Source organism: Heliangelus exortis, chromosome 28 (genome assembly GCF_036169615.1).
Source record: "Heliangelus exortis chromosome 28, bHelExo1.hap1, whole genome shotgun sequence".
In the NCBI taxonomy this organism is placed as follows: domain Eukaryota; kingdom Metazoa; phylum Chordata; class Aves; order Apodiformes; family Trochilidae; genus Heliangelus; species Heliangelus exortis.
Window position 1 is genome coordinate 3,643,822 of NC_092449.1, and position 21,931 is coordinate 3,665,752.

At 47.1% G+C, this 21,931-nt stretch overlaps 2 protein-coding genes across 2 annotated transcripts in view; one reads left to right on the top strand and one right to left on the bottom strand.

Moving 5' to 3' along the window:
* Positions 1-21,931, bottom strand: part of HOMER3 (homer scaffold protein 3) — a 68,195-nt gene that overhangs the window by 42,486 nt on the left and 3,778 nt on the right. The window lies entirely within an intron of this gene.
* On the top strand, positions 201-21,863 carry SLC25A42 (solute carrier family 25 member 42). The gene is made up of 9 exons (XM_071727790.1): positions 201-270; positions 9,835-9,962; positions 10,961-11,072; positions 13,223-13,248; positions 14,080-14,246; positions 14,885-15,001; positions 15,476-15,627; positions 16,061-18,914; positions 19,853-21,863. The coding sequence occupies exons 2-8, from the start codon at positions 9,879-9,881 to the stop codon at positions 16,384-16,386; spliced, it is 984 nt and encodes a 327-aa protein (XP_071583891.1). The 5' UTR covers positions 201-270; positions 9,835-9,878; the 3' UTR covers positions 16,387-18,914; positions 19,853-21,863.

The window sequence follows — 21,931 nt, forward strand, 5'->3', positions numbered from 1 at the left end:
CTGCGCGCCCCGCATTCCGCTCCCCCCCCCTCCACCTCCCACTCCCTCTTCCTTCGCTCCGCCCATCCACTCCACCCATTGGCTGCCGCCGCTGTCTGTCAGGCGCGGCCCAGCCACTCCCCGCGCGCCGTTCTGCCGCCGCCTCCGGCGATTGGCCGCCTCTCAGAGCTGGCCCCGCCTCCCGCGGGCGCAGCGGGGAAGAGGGAGGGGGAGGCGCGGGGGCCGCGGGGAGACGGCGGCTGAGGCGGCGCCGAGCGCGGAGCGGAGCCGGTGAGTGCGGGGCGGCCCCGGGACCCTCCGGCGGGCACTGACACAGCCCCGGGCACCCATCACCCTCACCTCCGACCTCAGGGCCGGGCGGCTCCGGGCCGTCTGGCTGCGTGCGGGGCCGGGTGACATTGGCGCGGCCTCCCCGCGGGGTCACCGCCGCTTCGCCCCCCGTTTGCCCTCCGGGGCTGTCTCGGTAGCGCCGGGGATTCGTGGTCTCTGCGTTCGGGTTTTATCGCCCTCATTACCTTCTAGCCGGGAGTTGGGGGGAGAAGGGGGAACCCAACCCGGGCTGTGGGGGAGCGGCCTTGGCCCTGGGACCCCTGAGGTGCGGCCCCGGGGTCCCCTCCGTGTCCCCTCCGTGTCCCCTCCGTGTCCCCTCCGTGTCCCCTCCGTGTCCCTGTCCCCTGCCAGCCCAGCTGAGCTGTGTGTCTGTCCCAGGCTCTGTTCCTCATCCCCTTTAGAGCAAAGAGCTGCTGAGGAGCACCCCGTGCCGGGTCTGATTTTTCGGTCGGGTGTTTTGGGGTTTTTTTTTTTTGGTTTTTTTTTTTTTTTTTTTTTTTTTGTTATTTTTATGGGTTTTAAGTCAATGGCAACCTGAGAGGAAGGTGAGGGGGGGTCCCAGAGGGCAGGGGAGACCTGGAGCACCCATCTCTCAGCATCTTCTGCTGCCATCCCAGCCTTAAGCAAAAAAGTTGCTGGGCAGGGGGGGACTTTTGTTTCGCCTTCAGATGTGGAACTGGGAGACCTGGGGTTTAAGGTGTAACAGAAAAACAGGTGGAAAACCCTGGGAATTATTGCCCAGGGTTAATAAATGCAGAGAGCTGGTGCTGCAGTTGTTTTGTTGACCTTAAACCTCCCCTGGAGTCTGCAGGAGCTGGAGATGTTTGCTGAGCAGCTTTTTTCCTGGTGGGTGTTAATTTAGCAAACTTTGTAAAGTGGGTTTGGAGTCTGCCCTGAGTTGGCTTTTTTTTTTTTTTTTTTTTTTTCTTGTTGGTTCTTCTGGTCACCTTAACCCAAAGCCTTTTATGGAGGTTGTGTGCTCCTGCTGTGCTTTTTTTTTTTTTTTTTTTTTTCCTGTGGTTTGAGGAGTTTGGAGTGTTTTGGAAAGGGTTTAAATGCCTCTGGTTTGGGAGAGGTGGGGTGGGTGTGAAGGAAGAGAGAAGTCTGTGGGTGTTGGGAAACAGCTGAGGAGGTGCCAGAGGGTTGGTGTGACCATCCCAATGACCTGGGAGTGAATGTATTTTAAAATATTTGTATGTTTGGGTGTCTAAAACACCAGGGCTGGATTCTAGGTATCTCTGAGCATCTTTACAGCCTTCCAGGCTGACTCTGAATCAGAATCATTGCTGAGGACTTCTCAATGTTGGGCTTGAGAGGGGGAGTTGGGGCTCTCCTTGGTGTTGGGCTTCACCAGGAACCCTCTGGCCCCAGGAATTTTGGCTCAGGAGCTGCAAAAATCTCCTTTTGGCTTCAGCTGTAGCTGAAGCTGTTCCCCACTGCAAGGGGGTGCTTGGGGTCTGTCTGGTGTTCACCTGGGCTTCAGGAGGTTGGATAAAAGGTAAGGTGAGCAGCAGTGCAACCCTGAGTGTGTGGTTACCTGGTGAAGCAGATGGGCTTGGTACAGGTCAGACAGGTTTGCTGGTAGAAAAAAAAAAAAAAAAACCAAAAAAAACCCAACTCGGGAACCAGGAATAATTTTCTTCTGGTAACTTTGGTGCTGGTTGTAGGAAGATGTGATTTTATGTGAAAATTTTATGTGAAAATAAGAAGATTTTATGTGAAACCCATCCCAATGCTTCACACTGTTCTCTGTTTGCCAGGTGATGTGTAAGTGGGTGTTTTATGAAGGATGGAGGGAGGTTATGTTGGGTGATCAGCTGAAATGCAAACAGCTTCCTCCAGGCTGCAGAATAAATGAGCAGCAGAGGAGCTCTTTAGGTTGTGCTTTCAACCTGCTGCTCCTTGCAGTGGATGCTGGAGCTTTGCCACCTCTGAGTGCTGCCAGAAAAGAATCCAAATTCATTGAAATTTACTTTGGTGCAGCAGAGTTGCTGCTAAACTTTGAGTAGGATCCAGTGAGTAGGACAGCAGGGTGGGTAACATGACCCTGCACAGCCCATTGCCATTAGGAAATGACACCTGCTTGGCACACTTCTGGCTCATTCTGCTTAATGATGCAAGATTTTAAGTTCTTTTTGCTTTTTTTTCTTTTTTTTTTTTTTTCCCACAGGCAATTGAAACTGCTGGGCTTCTAGAGCTGAGGTGGTAATTACCCATTGTTGGGTTGAAATGGTTTCTGGCAAAGGCTGCTCATGTATTGACTGGGGACTGCTTGTATTCCAAAAGAATCTCATTTGGAATTAAAAAAAAAATAATAATCTCTGAGATCTGCCTCTCTGGGACCTTGCGTGTGCCTGTGGTGACATTCAGGTGAATCAATCCAGGAGCCAGGGATGGGAAAGTTGGAATTTCCACAGCTCCCAGGAGGCTTGGGGACCAAGAGAATATTTGATTCTAATTTCTTTATGACATTTCCTCTGCAAAATGATTTTTGAGGGGAATATTTGAGCACAGGGGACACTTGGGCTTTGGCCTCTGTTGTTGCTTGGGTGGTTTTCTGCCTTCTGTTCCTGCAGGAAAGCAGCTGCTGGCTGGGTTCAGCAGAGGGGCCCTGGGATTCAGTCCCCTTCTCCCTCTGCTAAAGCTGCTGTTTGTCTTGCAGATAAGGCCTGGTCTTCAGGTTGGGTTTTTTTAAATTTTTTTGCTGTGGAAAGCACAGTTGAGGTGTTCCCAGCAACAGGCTTTGAGGAGCTGAAGAATGAAGCAGTGTTTTTCCTTGCCAAGCTGCTCTCTGCTCTCTTGCTTTCCTTCCAAGCTGGGTTTGAAACAGGAGGCTCCTTGGAATAATAATAATAATACAGTTGGATTTGCAAGCAGAGGTTTGGATTTAACCATTTCTCAGTGTTCTGCAGCTGGTTTAATCCAACTCAGATAGTCTAAAACCATGCAAAGAATTTGTCTCTTTATCCTGACTTTTGATTTTAATTTCTTTATGACATTTCCTCTGCAAAATGATTTTTGAGGGGAATATTTGAGCACAGGGGACACTTGGGCTTTGGCCTCTGTTGTTGCTTGGGTGGTTTTCTGCCTTCTGTTCCTGCAGGAAAGCAGCTGCTGGCTGGCAAAGGCAGTGGGTTGAGCAGAGGGGCCCTGGGATTCAGTCCCCTTCTCCCTCTGCTAAAGCTGCTGTTTGTCTTGCAGATAAGGCCTGGTCTTCAGGTTGGGTTTTTTTTTATTATTTTTTTGCTGTGGAAAGCACAGTTGAGGTGTTCCCAGCAACAGGCTTTGAGGAGCTGAAGAATGAAGCAGTGTTTTTCCTTGCCAAGCTGCTCTCTGCTCTCTTGCTTTCCTTCCAAGCTGGGTTTGAAACAGGAGGCTCCTTGGAATAATAATAATAATACAGTTGGATTTGCAAGCAGAGGTTTGGATTTAACCATTTCTCAGTGTTCTGCAGCTGGTTTAATCCAACTCAGATAGTCTAAAACCATGCAAAGAATTTGTCTCTTTATCCTGACTTTTGATTTTAATTTCTTTATGACATTTCCTCTGCAAAATGATTTTTGAGGGGAATATTTGAGCACAGGGGACACTTGGGCTTTGGCCTCTGTTGTTGCTTGGGTGGTTTTCTGCCTTCTGTTCCTGCAGGAAAGCAGCTGCTGGCTGGCAAAGGCAGTGGGTTGAGCAGAGGGGCCCTGGGATTCAGTCCCCTTCTCCCTCTGCTAAAGCTGCTGTTTGTCTTGCAGATAAGGCCTGGTCTTCAGGTTGGGTTTTTTTTTATTATTTTTTTGCTGTGGAAAGCACAGTTGAGGTGTTCCCAGCAACAGGCTTTGAGGAGCTGAAGAATGAAGCAGTGTTTTTCCTTGCCAAGCTGCTCTCTGCTCTCTTCCTTTCCTTCCAAGCTGGGTTTGAAACAGGAGGCTCCTTGGATTAATAATAATAATACAGTTGGATTTGCAAGCAGAGGTTTGGATTTAACCATTTCTCAGTGTTCTGCAGCTGGTTTAATCCAACTCAGATAATCTAAACCATGCAAAGAATTTACATCTTTATCCTGACTTTTCTTGGCAGACTGGAGTTTTCCCTGGCTGAGGGAGCTTTGGGGTTGTACTTTGGAGCTAGGAAAGGCTGGTAAAAAAAAAAAAAAAAATTAAACTCTTCCAGATACTGTAATTTAGTCTTTCAGTCAGTGATTCTTTCAAATCATCCTAACAGCTTCTGTGCAGCCCTTGAAAGGAAAAAGTGCAATGAACTATTCATAGCTTAATGTTTTGGGATCAGATTTGTGTGCAGCCCAGAGATGAATGTGACTGAAGAGAGCTGAGTCTGCAGGGCATATCTGTTCTTGATTTTTAATGACTTAATCAAACTGGAAGGCAAAGATGGACCTCAAGGGGCCATCTAGTTATAGCTCATCCCCCCCTGTTCTGAGGGTTTCAGCCCTTTTCTCTGTGATTTTCTGTGATGCTTTTGCTCCAAGGGTGGATTTAAGGCTGCAGTAATCTCAGCTCTTCCCAGACCTTTTTTTCTGTCAGGCTCAATTGCTCAGTTGAACAAAACCAATTGAAGGAAACCTAATTGAGCAACTTCCCTGGGCACTGTTTAACTTCAGCCTGCCTGGGAAAAGGTGTGAAAATGTCTGCAGGTGCTCTCTTGGTTTTCTTTTGTCCTGATTTAATTACCTGCTTTCATTAGTGGTGATAAGGACATCATATATGAAAAAAAAAAAAAAAAAAAAAAAAGAATTAGGAAGTGGGTAATGAGGGAAGTGAATGGAGTTGTAGCAGTCATTTCACCTGAATAAAACTCAATTTCTGCCCCAGAGGTGAACTCTGACTTCCCCTAAGTTCCTGTAAGAGTATGGTAGGTGCACAACACCCAATTATTAAATAAATTTAAAAAATTATTAAATAAATTTTAAAAAAAGAGCCTTCTTAATTCCTATCTCCTCTTTTTTGGTAATGATTAGAGAGCAGTGGATAGCAGGACTCAGTTTCTTCAGATCCAGTGGATTTTCTGGGCATCTTGCCTGCTGCAGCAATGTGGTTTTGCCATGACCTGTTTGTCAGGGCCCTCCCACATCCAGAATTCCTCAATTACTTTTCTGATGACTGCTGGGGTTGTCTGAGAGGAAAAAGCAAACATTTCTTAGCAAATAGCTGCTGCTGGATGCAGGGAGCTGGTGGGGCTGGGTGTTTGCTTTGCAGTGGATCTGCTGTTCTTGCTGGAATTCTTGCAGAAATCTTTGTGTTCAGTGACAGGTCTAAACTCCACTGGAGAATATCAGACAAACATGGTTTTTTTTTTTTTATTTTTGGTACTGACACGTTGACATCCAGACTTTGGGCTGGATGCTTGGGCTTCTCCTGCTTTCTGATGATGGAGTAATGTGAAAACTTTACTGGCTGGGTCTGTTTTGTAGTTATTTTGCTATTTACAGGTAGTTTGGAGTCTGTGAGAGTGGGTGGGATGTTGGTGGTGGGATTTCTACCTCCAGCAGCTGAATTTTATGCAAAACCCCAATCTCCTCCTTCTCTTGGAAGTTTGTGGTGTTCATCTCCAGGTGCATAATTGGTAAAATAAATAAAATACATATTTTGGGCAGGTCAGGCTCTGTGATATCAAGTCAAGCTTTTAAGTAAGGTTTGCTTTTGAAACAGGAAAGTGTCTCCTCACCTTTACTTTTTTACTTTAATTGTCCACACCTGAGCTGGAGAAACTGGGTTTATTTATTAGTTGTGGGCTCTGAAACTGGCTCTGATTATCCTAAGACTGTGTCATTTAAAACAATTAATTTAATAGATGCAATTTATTAATTTCCTAGCTGCAATACAGCATCATGGGGGGATTCACAAGCAGCTTGGACAGCTAGAGATGGTTTTTTCTCTGAACTCTCTGCTGTGGGCAATGAGCTGGCACCTGCCTCTAAGACATTCTTCCCAGGAAGTTGCTTTTATCATCTGAATAACTTGCTTCTGTCTCTCCTGTCCTTTTAATCAAAATCACCAGCAAGAAAAGCAGAGTGTCTGACTTGTCAGGGAGTCAATTTGACAGCTTGATTGAACTTGCTCAGGTATTCATGAAGTGCCCCTAGAGAGAGCTGGGAGGGTGGGAAGGAAAGCACTAACAATGCTCTGATTTTTCCTCTACAGAGCAGATCCCATCCCTCTCCTTGCTTTCGTGCAGAGATGTTTCTGCAGTTCCTGGAATCATGGCCAGGACACCTAGAAAGAATCCCAGGGCTCTGAGGACCATCCCAAAGCAGCTTTTGGCAGCTGAGCTCCTCCCTTTAGCAAAGATGCCCCTGCCAGCAATCAGCCAGCTTGGAAAGGAGCTCTGAGATCCTCAACTCCAAACCAAAGGGGCTGAGCTTCCCCATTTCCCAGCCTGGGAAATAATCAGAATCATAGAATCATAGAATCCTAGGGGTTGGAAGGGACCTCGAAAGATCATCTAGTCCAACCCCCCCTGCCAGAGCAGGGCCCCCTAGAGTACATCCCCTAGGAACGTGTCCAGGGGGGTTTTGAATGTCTCCAGTGAAGGAGACTCCACAACCCCCCTGGGCAGCCTGTTCCAGGGCTCCGTCACCCTTACAGTAAAAAAATTTTTTCTGATATTCAACTTGAACCTCCTATGCTCCAATTTACACCCATTACCCCTTGTCCTATCACTGGTCACCACTGAGAAAAGCCTAACTCCATCTCCCTGACACTCACCCCTTACATATTTGAAAACATTGATGAGGTCACCCCTCAGTCTCCTTTTCTCCAAACTAAAGAGACCCAGCTCCCTCAGCCTTTCCTCATAAGGGAGATGTTCCACTCCCTTAATCATCTCAGTAGCTCTGCGCTGGACTCTTTCAAGCACTTCCCTGTCCTTCTTGAACTGAGGGGCCCAGAACTGGACACAATACTCCAGGTGTGACCTCACCAATGCAGAGTAATCCTGGGAAATAATCCTTAACCTCTGCCTGGGAATCAGCAGGCCTGAGTTACAGGGAGGTTTTTTTTTAACTGAAGCTGGATGCTGGAAATATCAGTGCTTTGTACTTTCAATAACCTGCCCTGCATTTTGTTGTAAAAGCCCAGCAAATGTTACTCATGAAACCTCCTTAACTTCTGAGCTCACCTTGGCCAACAATCTTGTTTTCTCACTGGATTTTCTCTTAGGGGAATGCTGTAGTGCTGAGCTCCAGATGTGTGACAAGGACCCACGTAACTGCAAAATAAATAACACAGAAGTGTGGTATAAAAAAAAAAAAAATCAATCTAATCCCCAGCTTTTTCTTTTTTTTTTTTTTTTCTTGTTTCCTGTGGCTTTGCAAACGTAAGTAATGACTGTGTGCAGGGCTCCACAAAATACAAGGATTTAAAAAATACCCAGCTGCTCCCTGCTGGGTTTCAGTGGATTACTTAATGAGTGAGTCAGGTTGTTATATCTGCTCAGATTGCTCTAGATGCAAAATAATGTCTGGCTTCTCCTGGCCAGGCACCACAAATTCACACTGCAACTTCAAAGCTTTGTTCCCTGTGGCTCTTCTCTGCAGTATTGGTCAGAAAAGCCAAAGTGCAGTTCAAAACTCCCCCTCCAAAATCAACTCAAGCTGCATTGCTTTGCAGTGAGCAACTCGGAGGCAAAATAATAAATGTGCTTTTTGCTTTAAGGTCTCTGAGAGTTTAGAGCCTGTATTTATGTAGAGCATGTGGGGAGGTTGTGTAAAACAGAGCACAGGGACAGATGTGTTCAGGGCATTGGGCACTAAAAAGGAAAAAAAAGCAAATCTCTGGATTGGATGGAATATTGTGGAGGAAATGGGTATCATCTTTCTGCATGTGGATGTTTTAGAATAAGTCTGAGCTTAGCAACATCAGGTCAGTTTTTCAAATTTCCTTTCAGTCATCTCATTCTCCATCATCTTTCAGACTCATGTTTTAAAGCAAAGTTGGATATTGCATTCCTAAAGCTCTTTAGTGTGGGTTCTATTTTGGTGGGTTTATTTTTGGTAGAGATAAATCTGATATTGTGACCTAGATTTCTTTTTTTTTTTTTGAGCTGGCTAGGGATAATATTTCTACCTGTGATTTCTTTCCTGCTTTTGCTGAAAGGCATTGTTTTACAATAAACTTTCCAGGCACACGAGACAAGGAGGAGAGGAAGTAACTGCAGGTAGTAATTAGCAGTAATCAACAGTCTGTGCTCTTCAGGATCATTTCATGAAGTGCTCTGCTCCACAATTTTAGGAATCATCTTTGCCCTTGATCCTTAGGGAAGGTTTTATTCCCAATCTTTGATGGCACTTTCCAAGTGCAAGGGTTGGAGCTGTTTAGGTTTTGGGTTGGAGTATCAGGTGTTACCTTCCCTGACCTTTTTGACTTATTATTCTCTGAGCATCCTCCTCTTTTTAAAACCCCCCTCAGGAGTTGGAAACACATGGATCTGGGTCTTCCCAAAGCTCTGGGAAGTGATGTCTGGCATTAAAAGTACCCAGATGTGTTTGTCCTCCCTTGGACAGAGCAGAGGGGTGGTGATCAGCTTCATCATCCCAAATTGGTGGTGCAGGAGCACAGACAAAGCTGATCCCTCTCCAGCTTTGTGTTAATATCCCTGCTGCAGCTGAGGGGGTTTGGAACTGAAGCCTGGAGCTCATTTATGAGAGTGATGGGGGAGAAAAAAAATAGGTCAGCAAGTCTGAAAGGTGCTGACAGGCATATAATATCTTGAGATTGTTAAAAAGGCAAGGAAAATAGGCTGAAAATGGCCCTTTCCAAGTCAGCAAGCTGCTGTGCCCCAGGTTTCCCAGAGAGGGACAGAGGGGAAGCAACTTGGAGTATCCAGGAGGTGGGGAGCAAACTGGGAATGAGGCAAGTGGGAGAGCATGGATCACAGCTGGGGAAGCCAATGGAGTGGCTGCAAGCCCAGGAGTGCAGAAAGGGAGCTCTGAAATCACTGCTGTGCTGCCTTCAAACTCCCCACCTCATCAAAATAGCCTTTCCAGCACGTGTGAGGCATTGGATCTCTCTCTTCCCTAAAATAACCTCCACTTGCTGATGGCAGCCTTTTGGGACTGACTGCTGGGGCTGGTTTTTTCCATTTCCCAAGGCTGCCTTTTGAATTTCTCTGTCCCTTCTCCAATATCAAGATGCTCAGCAGGCAGACTGGGCAGCCACCAAAATCCTCACTGTAAGCAGTGGAAGAGGATGGGAGCAGGATCTGAGTCTTCTCTCCAGAAACTGTGGATGGTTTATGTTGGAACTTGCAGCTTCTGGGTTGAAAAGAGTGGATATCATTGACCCACATTTTACATAGCACCCAATTATCCCTAAAAACACACATTTAAAAGTAGGAAATGGTGCCAGGAGCCTGGAAATGCTTTTCTGGGAGCTTGGGAGAGGGGTTTTCCTACTGAAAGGGGCCCTGGGGAGTAGGTTGCTGCTGCTTCTTGAGCTTTTTATTACCTGAGGACTTCCTACTTTGGACACTTAACTCTTGCTTTGCTCTTGTTCCCAGTTCAGGAGCTGCAGCTCTTCTGCCCACTTGGAAGTGCAACTGGTATGGGTAATGGTGTGAGAGAAGGTCAAGTGGATTTCAAGCAGCAGGATGTGGAGCCCCTTCCATCAACCCATCTCCCACCAGAGGTAAGAGCAGGAGGTTGCTGGGGAGGGACAGGAGGTTTGAGGGAAGAGCAGTGAGGCAAAGGAAGCATTCCAGGGGGATCTGGGGCCTGGGAGTTGCAGGGGGGGTGCACAGCCACCTAAACTGTAATCTTTTAATTTTTCTGAGGACAACCAACCTGCTGGGAAGAGGCTGAGCATCACTCAGAGCTGACCTCCCTTCTTCAGGGTTGTGTCTTGTGGTTTTGGTTTCCCTCCTCTTGCTGCTGTTGGTAGACCTGTTAGGAAGAGTGGAAAAGGTGGTGGCACTGAACCTTGGTCAGATTTAGAGCAAAACTCAGGCTGAAGTTCACCCAGTGCTGCCTTTGTATTTAGCAGCAGAGAGGGGAAAGGAAAATTGTCCTGAGCCACCTGGTTTTGGTAAAGATCATTAACTTTTTAGTTGTGAAACACTCTGAGAAGGACAATGTTAATGCTTCTGCTCCCTGCCACCACGAAGCACATCAGAAGTGAACATTCTTAAGCCTTGCCTGGACTTGTCTTTCAGTTGATAACCTTCACAGTGTTGGATTTCAAGTTGTTGTACTTGCCTGCTGCCCCTCTGTTATGTAAAGATAACTGCTTTATAAATATGAGCTGTGGCAGGAAGCTCAAGAACAAACCCACTTTTTTGTCCGTTCCATTTATCAGAGGAATGGAATATATCCTAAAGAATAAAATCTTTAGGATCCTGGGAACAATGTGGAAATTGGGCTTGGGTGTTACTGGGAGGGCAAGGAGGAAACTTCTCAACATGCTTCAATCATGAGGAGGTGGTGGTTTAGCTTTCAGAAACAGCCCATGTAAGAGGTGGCAGAGCTTGGAACCTTGGGCAGACAAGTTTTAACCTTTGTGCTTCATGATCTCACTGCTTGAAATTTCAACCCAAATCCTTGAGAGAGGCTAAATGCTGCAGGAAAGGTAAAATCTGACAGCTTTGGCTTGGGATTGGCTGTGTCATTCTGAACAATGTTTTGTTCCAGGGTAACCAGGAGAAAAAGAAAGTACTCAACTCCCTGATGTCTGGTGCATTGGCTGGTGCTGTTGCTAAAACAGCAGTGGCTCCACTGGATAGGACAAAAATCATATTTCAAGGTGAGTCCTGTTGGCTTTTGCATCAAATGCTCTTCATTTCTTGTTAGGAGAATCCAAAACCAGCTTCTCTGATGGTTGCCAGCACTTTGCCCTCCTTCAGTCTGCTGAGCCCTGGCAGGCTGCAGTTACTGCAGTGAACAGAGCCTAAAAACCTCTTGTTTGATTCCTCTGAGAAACCCCGTGACAGAAAGGAGAGGTTTGGAGTGCAGAGTAAGCAGAGACAGTAAAAGGCAGAGTTTGAGGAGGTGGTTGGTAACACTCTGGATTTCTGTGTCTCTTCAGTTTGGAGAAAGAAGGTGGGGAGGGAGAAGGAGCAATCTGAGGAGATGTGGTGATGCTGGAAGGAGGTGACTGAGCTGGTTGAGGCTCTTGCTACAGGCAGGATGCCAGGCTCTGCCTCCTTAAATGCACCCAGCCTTCTCCTGGGAAAAGCATTGCCCTGCTGCAGCTGGTCTGGTTAGAGTCAAAGTTCATGCTGGGAGGTACTGCAAGAGGTGTTGAAGCTGCAATACCCAACTTGGGCTTGCAGAGCCCTTTTTGGAACCTGCCAAGTGCATCAACTGGGATTCACTGATGGGAACAGGAAATTCTCACGTGTTTGGAGCAGGAGTTGGGATTCAGCCCTGTGGTGGGCTCTGTTCAGTTCCTCTGGCTTGGGGCAGGAGCTGCACTGGTTGTCCTGCAGGGAAGAGTGCAGAGAGTTCATACAGTGGCAATTTGGTGAGGCCAAGAAATTAAAATCTGGTTGACATCCCAGCTTAAACGAATCGGATCGGTTTAATCTTAATCCCTGGATGAGATTTAATTTGGAATTGACTTGGATTTGAGATGCTTTCCATTCTCAGCATAGCAGGGGCTTGAGGTCTGGAATAGCAGGGATGTAGACCAGGGAGTTAAAGCTGCAGGGAGCTAAATCCTGGGGCTGGGGTTGCATCTGGGAGCAGCTGCTTGTGCAGTGGTGAGGACACGCTGTGCTTTCCCACCAGAACAAACACCCGTAGTTCATCTGAGGTTGGAAATGTCAGGATCAGAGGTGAGATGGAAACTGCAGAGCTGGGGTGAGTCAACAGCTGTCCATATAAATCACCTTTCATTTGTGCAGGCTTGAGTTTATAAAAAGACCTGTTTGCTTTGGCCCATTAAGGCTGTGGTTAAAACGGACCCATCCTGACCAATTTCTTAGCACCAAATGGATTCCTCGGCCTCTTGATCTCCTAAAGCTTTTTATTTTGGGGCCTTTTCCATGTTTGTGAAGAGGGAAAGCATCTTTGGGCTGTGCATGCATAGGAAGGTTGTCCCTTCAGCTAGAGACTGAAGGATTTTCCTGGGGGACAGGGATCGGAGCTCTTCTCCGTGGCAGAGCCAGATGCACTCGAGGTGTTTTTTTTTAAAAAAAACAATAAAAAACCCCAAAGTGTTGGAATTGCATAAAGAAGCAGGGTGGTGAAAATGTATTTGCATGTGATTGATACACTTGAGAGGTTACAAGTCTCAAAGGAGTTTGAAAGAAACTGCAATAGACACTTAATTGGAACCATGTTTCATTAGCGTTGCTGCTCAGGTTTTAGCCTGGGTTTCCTTCCTGCTGCAGGAATGTTACAAAACAGGGCTGCTGGCTGCCAAATAAATCTTTCTTCCAAATGCCTTGCATATTACACAGTTAAGGAGATGCTGTCAGTTTGAGTGGATGCAAGGAAAGAAACTGAGTGTTCATTTGAGTTGGGCGAGGATGAAACCGTTCTTGCGTGGAGCCTCGCTAAGCAGACCCCTTCTTTGCTGGATTCTGGCATTAGTTTGGAGCCTGGGCATAGAAATGCTCTCCTCAAATAAGTTGTCAGTGCAGTTTTGCTTTATTTTTTTTCTTTTTTTTTTTTTTAATTAACTTATTTTTAGTGTTTTAAAGTTGGGAAGTGTGACCCAAACCGAGCGTTTTCGTAAGAGTAGGTGGAAACCTGAACTTAAGTTGCTAAAGAGAGTTTGGAAACACCAGTGGAAAATCTTTATTTACCATAATGAATCTGTATTTTCTCTTTAATTCATCTGCCTCTGTTTTCATGCCTTAGATAAAATGCCTGTGTGGTTTTTGTTTTTTTTTTTTTTTGATCCATCTAAATGTTTTGCAAGCCCTAATGCTCATTTTTTCTTTTTAGTGTCTTCAAAAAGATTTTCTGCCAAGGTGAGGTGATATGTCTGTCTCCTGTTTGACTGATGGTAGTAATAGCTCTAACAGCATCTTTTGTTTGTATTTATTTAACTTTCTTGCATGGGTTTCTTAGCAGCACTCATGGTGGAAGTGCATAGAGGGAATTATTGTTTCTAATACTCCTTAGGACAGTATTTCATGTTCATTTCATGTTCTTATCCAGCACAGGGAGGCCTCAGTCCTTGTTAGTACTGGAAGTTCTACCTGTGACATGACAAAAACTGTTGTGGCATGGCTCAGGGCTTTATTTTTTTAGGTCTTTTATGCTGGTTGCTTTCTTTCCCCCAGGCACCACTGGGGTTGTTTCAGTGTATGCAGAAATTTGAATTTGGGAGCTGATCATTTTCATGGCTTGCTGAGTCTTTTCTTTAGGGCTGTTCCATGTGTGCTCTGCTAATATGTGTCATCTAAATGCTTGTGTCTCACACTAAGCAGATAAATTGGGGTTGAGGAGTGGTTTGTGCAGGCAGCAGGCCAGCCTTGCCCTTGGAGGGGAAATGAAGACGTTTTGAATTTAAAACTCCATCTTCCTGACTCCCCTTCTTATTTTTTCCTCTGATCTGTCTGGTTCAGCCTCCCCAGAGAAGACATTTCAGTTGTCTTACTCTGGAGTCAAGGCTTCAAACCTAAGCAGCTGCCACCCAAACCTAAGCAGCTGCCATCAGCCCCGCTGTGGTTGGGGTGGGAAGGAGGATTTGAGGAGGATTAAGCTACGGGGTCACCTTTTTCCCCCCCCTCCCCTGAATTGTTTGGACTCCCTCTTATCGTGATGCCCCTGCCTGACCTTTGATCCTTTGCCTGCAGGAAGCCTACAGGCTGATTTATCACACCTACCTCAATGAAGGCTTCTGGAGTCTCTGGAGAGGGAACTCAGCCACCATGGTCCGGGTCATCCCTTACGCTGCCATTCAGTTCTGCGCCCACGAGGAGTACAAACAACTCCTGGGGAGTTACTATGGATTCCAGGGAAAGTAAGAGGCAGGGTGGCTTTGGTCCTTGGAGAGGAGGAGGAGGATGGAGCAGTTTGTGGGACCAGAGCCTGCAGGGAGGGAGCACGTTGCTCTGCTTTGTGCAGGCCTGCTGAGCTGGAAGCTCTCGTGGTGGCTTTGCAGAACACGAGGGGAGGGAGGGAGGGAGCTGAGCAAAGGGCTGGGCTTCTAGGCTTGCCCAGGGAGATCTTTGTGAGGAGCTGTGTCTTCTAGAGGCGTGAGCAAGAAGTGGCCTAGACACTGAGTGAGCACTTCCCTGTGCTGGGAGTGGGCAGGCAAAACAAAAGAGCTTTTCTTGGCAGGAGAAGCAAGGAGACCCAGCTTTGTGCTGTTACCCAAGCTGCGCACGTGGCCCGAGCCTCTTGCTCTTGGCCACGTAGTGCCTGAGAAGCCCCCAAGTCAGGCTTGCTGCCCTCAGCAGAGATTTTTTTCTCTTAAACCTCCACCTGGAATGGCTGTGGCAAACCACAGCTGCTACAACCCCCAGCCCCCCAACTCCCTTCAGGCCGTCGGGCAGGGAGGGGATTCCAGTAGGCGGTAGGGTAGAGCCATCCTCCAAAGCCACGTGGTGTTTCCATCTCCAGGTGATCTCTTTGGTCTCTTCTCTCACCTTACTTTAGAGCGTTGACACCCTTCCCTCGATTCATTGCTGGCTCTCTGGCAGGCACAACAGCTGCCATGTTAACCTACCCCTTGGATATGGTCCGTGCTCGAATGGCTGTCACGCCGAAGGAGATGTAAGTGCCTAACAAAAGCAAGTACAAGCACCCCCACCACATGCAAGAACTCCCCTTGAAGGTCAGCTGACTTTATTCCCATTTTCTGGGTCACTTCTTGCTCGGAGCCTTTGGTGTAATAAACCTCTTACTGCTGGGGTCTGAGCACTGATTAAATAACCAGGAGCCTGGGTTGTCCAGGGCTTGGAAGGAGACTGCAAACCTGGGTGTTGGCTCTTGGGGAGGCAGCTGGCACAAAGCCTCCAGAAAAGATTAAACAGGCAGGATAGAATGTTGTGATAGGGCTAGAGGAGAGCTGGTGACTGGCTTCTCCCTTTGCAGACAGGTTTCTGAAATCCCCTCTGAGCTGTTTGATGAGCTCAGAGCAGAATTAATTAATTGTTTCTGATCCTCCGGAAAGTCCCGCTGGAGATGTTACTGGTGTGGGTGGTCACTAACCAGCACAGATTTGGTTTTCCTGTGTCCACCTGCTAGGTACAGCAATATTGTTCAGGTTTTCATCCGAATATCCCGAGAGGAAGGGTTGAAGACCTTGTACAGAGGATTTACACCAACTATCCTTGGAGTGATTCCCTATGCTGGGCTTAGCTTCTTCACTTACGAGACGTTGAAGAAAATACATGCAGGTAAAGACAACTTGGTTTGCTTCCATATGAAATGGTGTGTAGGCTTTTTTTGGCCAACTGGAGATGTTTGAATTCAGTAGTAAAAGGCTTTTTCTGGGCCTTGAAGCCAATTGCAAAGTCCTCTGCATGCAGAGGATGCTTTGTGCCTCTCTTTCTCTCTCCAATTCTGGGCTACGAAGAGGGCAAGCTGCAAAATAAAAAAAAATAAAAAAAAAACCAAAACCAAATAGAGTCTCTGTCTTGCAGAGGAGTAAGAAGGTGCAGAAGGACTTGGTTGCATCCCAAGTCAGCTATCAACCCACCAACAAACCAACAATTTTGGGAACAAAATCTCAGGAGCCGCAGCCCTCCTCTTCGGCTCTCGGCCCGCTTGCCCTTAACCACCTGTTTATTCCAAGAAGGTTTCTACACTCTGCTACTTTCTCTTTCCCAGATCACAGTGGGAAATTGCAGCCATCCCCTCCGGAGAGGCTTTTGTTTGGTGCCTGTGCAGGTTTGATTGGGCAGTCAGCTTCTTACCCCCTGGATGTGGTTCGCCGACGGATGCAGACAGCGGGGGTCATGGGACACACGTACAGTTCCATCCTTCTCACCATGCAGGAGATTATAAGAGAAGAGGGACTAATCCGTGGCTTGTACAAAGGACTCAGCATGAATTGGGTCAAAGGTCCAATTGCAGTGGGAATAAGCTTCACCACCTTTGACCTGACACAGATCCTTCTCCGTAAATTACAGCACAGCACTAATGTTGAAAGGTAGTAGCTTAATCCCCACAGCCCTTGCTGGGGAAAAGTGCAACACATGTAGAAACAGCAATGCTAATGTTCCCTCACTCCACACACATGCTCTCCTGCAGCCAAGAACTTACCTTTCATGTTTCTTGTTTTTGTTGGTTTTCTCTTGTTGGATTGTGTTTTTTTTTTCCCCCCTCTTTTTAACGAGCCTCTGAGTTATTTGGAAACCTCAAAAGTAACTCTTTCCTGAACAAAATTCTTCTTCCAGTTCTGCAGAACTGAGTCCTCTAAAGTAGCTGCCTCACCCTCCTCTTTTACTCTTTTTAATACCAGGAGTGGAGCCTCTCAAACAAACCTGTGCTGCTGCCAGCTCCTCACCTGGTCTGGGTGGGCAGAGGAAGAGGTGGCTGCTGAAAGAGAGGACTCAGTGCTGTGGGAATGAACCCCCTGAGCCTGGGAAGTGGCTGCTGCTCCTGGGAGGCAGTTCCTGAGCACACGTGTTAGCTGGAGGCAGTCTGCCAAGTGCAATATCCCAGTTTAGTCTGTAGGGAATTCCAGATTCCTCTGACCTGTGAGCATCCTTCTACCTGCAACAGGACACAGCAGGATTTGACAGGTCCAGGTTTTGTTCTGGAAGTCAGCTCTGGCTAGAAACCCTGCCCTTTTTCAAATGTTCTACTCATTTCTGGGTTTTGTTGCTTGCAGTGTCCCCCTGAGATTACCAAAGACCCTAAGATAGCAGGGGAGGAAAGTTCTGAGTTGCTTTATAAATCAGTTTCTCATGTTTGTTGTCAGTGTTGTTGAGTAGGGGCTGTGCCTGGATTCACAAACTGGATTGACTTGAACTGCAGTCGTGCTTTTGGGCTACCCAAACCTTTCTGTTGTTGCCCTGCTTTTGAAAGGCAGCATTTCTGAGGGATTGGAGAGACTGCAGCATTGGTGCACTAGAAAAAGAAGTGTTACAGACTTAAAATTTAAGCAAGTTTTGTCCTTCAGTATTATGGTTGCTGCTTTACCTGCGATGCAAGAACAAACATCTCAAAGCTGCCTGGGTGATGCAGACTTCCCTCTCCCACAAGCCTGCTCACATCTGGTGAATGCAAACTCATGCTTGACCCAAGCTGCTGAACAACCTTGCTCTTTTTTGGTACCTGCTGTGGCAGTTGTGTCACCTCCATTCATTCATTAGTCCCCACCCCAACCCGTTGGCTTTGATTCCCAGAGTTCTGGCCCCACTGTGTCCTTGGGAGAAGGGGCTTGACCCCAGTATTGACCCCTCAGAAATCATACCCAGTGCCAAAATGAGTGAAGTACCTTTCAGTGTCTCTGTTTCAAACTCATCTTCGAGGAGATGGAGATTTGGGGGTGGTTTTGTTCTGTGTTAAATTTGGAGTGCAAGAGAGATCAGAGCAAACTTCAGACTTTTCTGAGAATCAGATTAGATAAACCAAGAGGAAAAGTCCCTTTCCAGCTGATTCAGTCTGTAGTGTATAATATAAAGAAAACTAAGGCATAATTTACAAGCTCTCCTTTTCTGGTGTAGATATTTTAGTCATTACCATTTGATTTATTAATGGGACTGGAGGTAATTGCACGACTGGTAGGAATAGCTTTCTCCTTTCTTTTGTCTTTGCACTTGTTCTTTGAGGCATAACTTGCTGCTGATGCCAAATATTTCCCTAGGAAATGAGCACCTACCCTTCTGTTCTGTGGAGGTGGAGGAGAGCCAGCAGCCTGAAGGATTGATGTTGTGGGACTGATCACACACTGATGGTTGTGGATGGGCAGGGCAGTCACCTCACTCATTCCTGCTCCAAGCCCACAAATGATGATTTCTCTTGTCAAACCCCCAGTCACTGATTTACCTTGTAATTAATGTCAGGTGGTGGTGTTTTGAGGGGGTTTAGAGGGGATGGGCATGAATTCTGTCACTTTTTTTTTTTTTTTTTTTTTTTTTTTCTCCCATTGCTGGTGGAAGGTGAGTGGACTTTTGTTTAGCCCTTTCCAAGAGCACCATTTCTTTTCTCCAATGGAGAAGCCAATTACTTCTGCTCTTGTCCTTATCTTCTCTGGCCCAGTGAGGAAATTTTAAGGCAGTTGAACCTCCCAAAAAGTGGGGTACAGCCCAGCACTGAGCTCTGCCAGCAGCTGCCTGGCCCAACACGGATCTGTGTGCCTGGGGGGACAGGTCCATGCCAAGTTCTCCCTCAGCTTGGAGCCTTCCAGCTCAGTCCTTTCTTCACAGGTACTACATGAAAAGAGAGGAAGCTGAGCTGGGGCATCCAGGTCAGAGCAGGTTCCTCTGCTCCCCACTACACCTTGTTTTGGGGGTGCTGAACATCCCTGGAGCATCAGAGGTGGCTTCATTCCTCCTGGGTCCTGACTGATTGACACTGGGTGACCAGGTTCTTGTTTGGGACTGGACTGGGGGGCTCTTGTCCTTATCTTCTCTGGCTCAGTGAGGAAATTTTAAGGCAGTTGAACCTCCCAAAAAGTGGGGTACAGCCCAGCACTGAGCTCTGCCAGCAGTTGGCTTTCCCAACATGGATCTGTGTGCCTGGGGGGACAGGTCCATGCCAAGTTCTCCCTCAGCTTGGAGCTTTCCAGCTCAGTCCTTTCTTCACAGGTACTACATGAAAAGAGAGGAAGCTGAGCTGGGGCATCCAGATCAGAGCAGGTTCCTCTGCTCCCCACTACACCTTGTTTTGGGGGTGCTGAACATCCCTGGGGCATCAGAGGTGGCTTCATTCCTCCTGGGTCCTGACTGACTGACACTGGGTGACCAGGTTCTTGTTTGGGACTGGACTGGGGGGCTCTTGTCCTTATCTTCTCTGGCCCAGTGAGGAAATTTTAAGGCATCCAGATCAGAGCAGGTTCCTCTTCTCCCCACTACACCTTGTTTCTTGTTTTGGGGGTGCTGAACATCCCTGGGGCATCAGAGGTGGCTTCATTCCTCCTGGATCCTGACTGATTTTGACACTGGGTGACCAGGTTTTTGTTTGGGACTGGACTGGAGGGCTCTTGTCCTTATCTTCTCTGGCCCAGTGAGGAAATTTTAAGGCAGTTGAACCTCCCAAAAAGTGGGGTACAGCCCAGCACTGAGCTGTGCCAGCAGCTGCCTGGCCCAACATGGATCTGTGTGCCTGGGGGGACAGGTCCATGCCAAGTTCTCCCTCAGCTTGGAGCCTTCCAGCTCAGTCCTTTCTTCACAGGTACTACATGAAAAGAGAGGAAGCTGAGTTGGGGCATCCAGATCAGAGCAGGTTCCTCTGCTCCCCACTACACCTTGTTTTAGGGGTGCTGAACATCCCTGGGGCATCAGAGGTGGCTTCATTCCTCCTGGGTCCTGACTGACTGACACTGGGTGACCAGGTTGTTGTTTGGAACTGGACTGGAGGGCTCTTGTCCTTATCTTCTCTGGCCCAGTGAGGAAATTTTAAGGCATCCAGATCAGAGCAGGTTCCTCTTCTCCCCACTACACCTTATTTTAGGGGATGCTGAACATCCCTGGAGCATCAGAGGTGGCTTCATTCCTCCTGGGTCCTGACTGACTGACACTGAGTGACCAGGTTCTTGTTTGGGACTGGACTGGAGGGCAGCAGAAGGAACCTTCTGCCCCATCAGGAGTGATCCCTGGAGGGGAAACCTTTGGAGGTGGCAGCTTCTGGGGCCTCTGAGCTGAGAAACCAGACCTGAAGCACAGCCAGGTTTGGGCTCAGATGTTCTTCAGCAGCTGCACCTGATTTTTAATTCAATGGAGTTTCAGCCAAGCATGGTTTGTTTGGGTTGGGTTTTTTTTGTTTTTTGTTTTTCCCCAAGTTTTTGCAGGCTGAGTGTTTGTTCAGAGAGAGATCTTTGGATTCAGTCTGTAATGGGTTTGGTGCTTTTGTTGCTTGGGCAAAAGTGCTCAGAGTAACTTTGTGTTATTGCTTTGGGTGGTTCTAAATAGCTCTTTTTTTTTTTTAATCATTTTTTTTCTTCTCTGTTTGAATGTAGCAAAGGAGAAACAGAGTGTTCTTTTCCCTACTAATCCTTGCATGAATTGAGGTGTGTTCCACATCTCTTTGCTGCCTGGAATGAGTGCCTGAGAAGTTTTGGGCATGCTGATTTGGGAAGGGAGGAAGGTGGCCAAGGAGGTCTCTTGCCTTTAGCTCTGAGAAAGCAGACAAGTCTAACAGGAATATTCCCTCCTCCTTTTCTTTACCCATAATTTTTTTTTCCCATTTTATTCTTCTCAAATTCCTCACTTTCCTCCTCAAGTCCTGTTTCTCACTCTTCCTCAATGCATAACTGCCAAACATTAACTTGTGCTTTTTCTTTTTTTTTTTTTTTTCTCATCTAATCTCCCTCTTTCTCTGCTTCTGCACCTTTAGTCCTGCACTAGCACTTCAGGAAAATCAGATCCAATGAAATGCAGCCAAAAATGACAAAATTGCAGCTTTGGTGGCTGTGCCCAAACAACCCCCCCATCCCAGGCTTCCAGGGATGCCTGTGGGGAGGGGGCCAGGATGTTGAAGGCACTAAATGATGGGACAAGTGTTTGGGGTTTGATTTTTTTTAATTTTTTTTTAATTTGTTGAGAGGTTCTTGAACTACTTGTCCATCCCAGCACCTTTCCTTCTCAAGCTGTGAAATCCTGCTGCTTCTCCTCTCCTCTTTTTGATACCTCCACTTGCTCAGGGGGTCTCCAACCCTTGGAGAGGGGCACTTGGGGAACTTGAATGTGTGAGAGAGCCAGAGGTGGGATCTGAGCTGACTTCTTGCAACCCCTTTTTTTTTGCCCTGCATTCCCAGGGAAGGCAGAGCAGCTGAAGAGCTGGCTTGGTGCTTGGCAGGACCATGGTGGGAGGGTCAGGAGAGGTGTCACAGGTAGAAAATCACTGAAAATCATGAGTGGTGGAGCACTGGTGAGTACTGGGTGCTCTCCAGCAGCAGCTTCAGAGCCTCTGTGGAAAAAGAGTGGTACTTTTGTTCACTTTTTTAGCACCTTTTGCCCCCAAGGACTCAAGCACTGTCATCTTCACCCTCTGGTGACTTGAACACAAAAAAAGCAGATGAGACAAGAACTGAGGGAGTCCTGGGCAGGCAGAGGGAACACACTGGGATGCTTTGGGCTGGGCCAGAGGAGGAGGTGGGTTCTTACAAACCAGCCTTTTTTTTTTTTTTTTTTTTTTTTTTTTTTGTGTGTGTGAAAATTGTAGGGGCTGCTTCTTCCCTCTCAATGCCATGGGACACAGGGATTCCCAGCACTGTTCTCTCCCTGTGTGGTCTATGCACATAGCAGCACAACCACTGGTGAAATGCCTTTTGTGTCCTCCCCATCCACGTGTGTGTGTGTTTTCTGTGTGTGTGTGTGTGTGTGTGTGTCAATTTTGACTGCTTTTCTTGGATCTGGAGTTCTATTTTATTGCAGTGAAGACACTTTGTTATATAATGTTTATATATTTTAAGATTTGTGCCAAGAGAGGATGTATATTTAATAAAAAATTATCATTGACTTGGCAGGCTCTCCTCAGGGTGTCTCCTCCTGGATGGTGGTGGGGGGAGTCCTAAGGGAATAAACCTGGGGT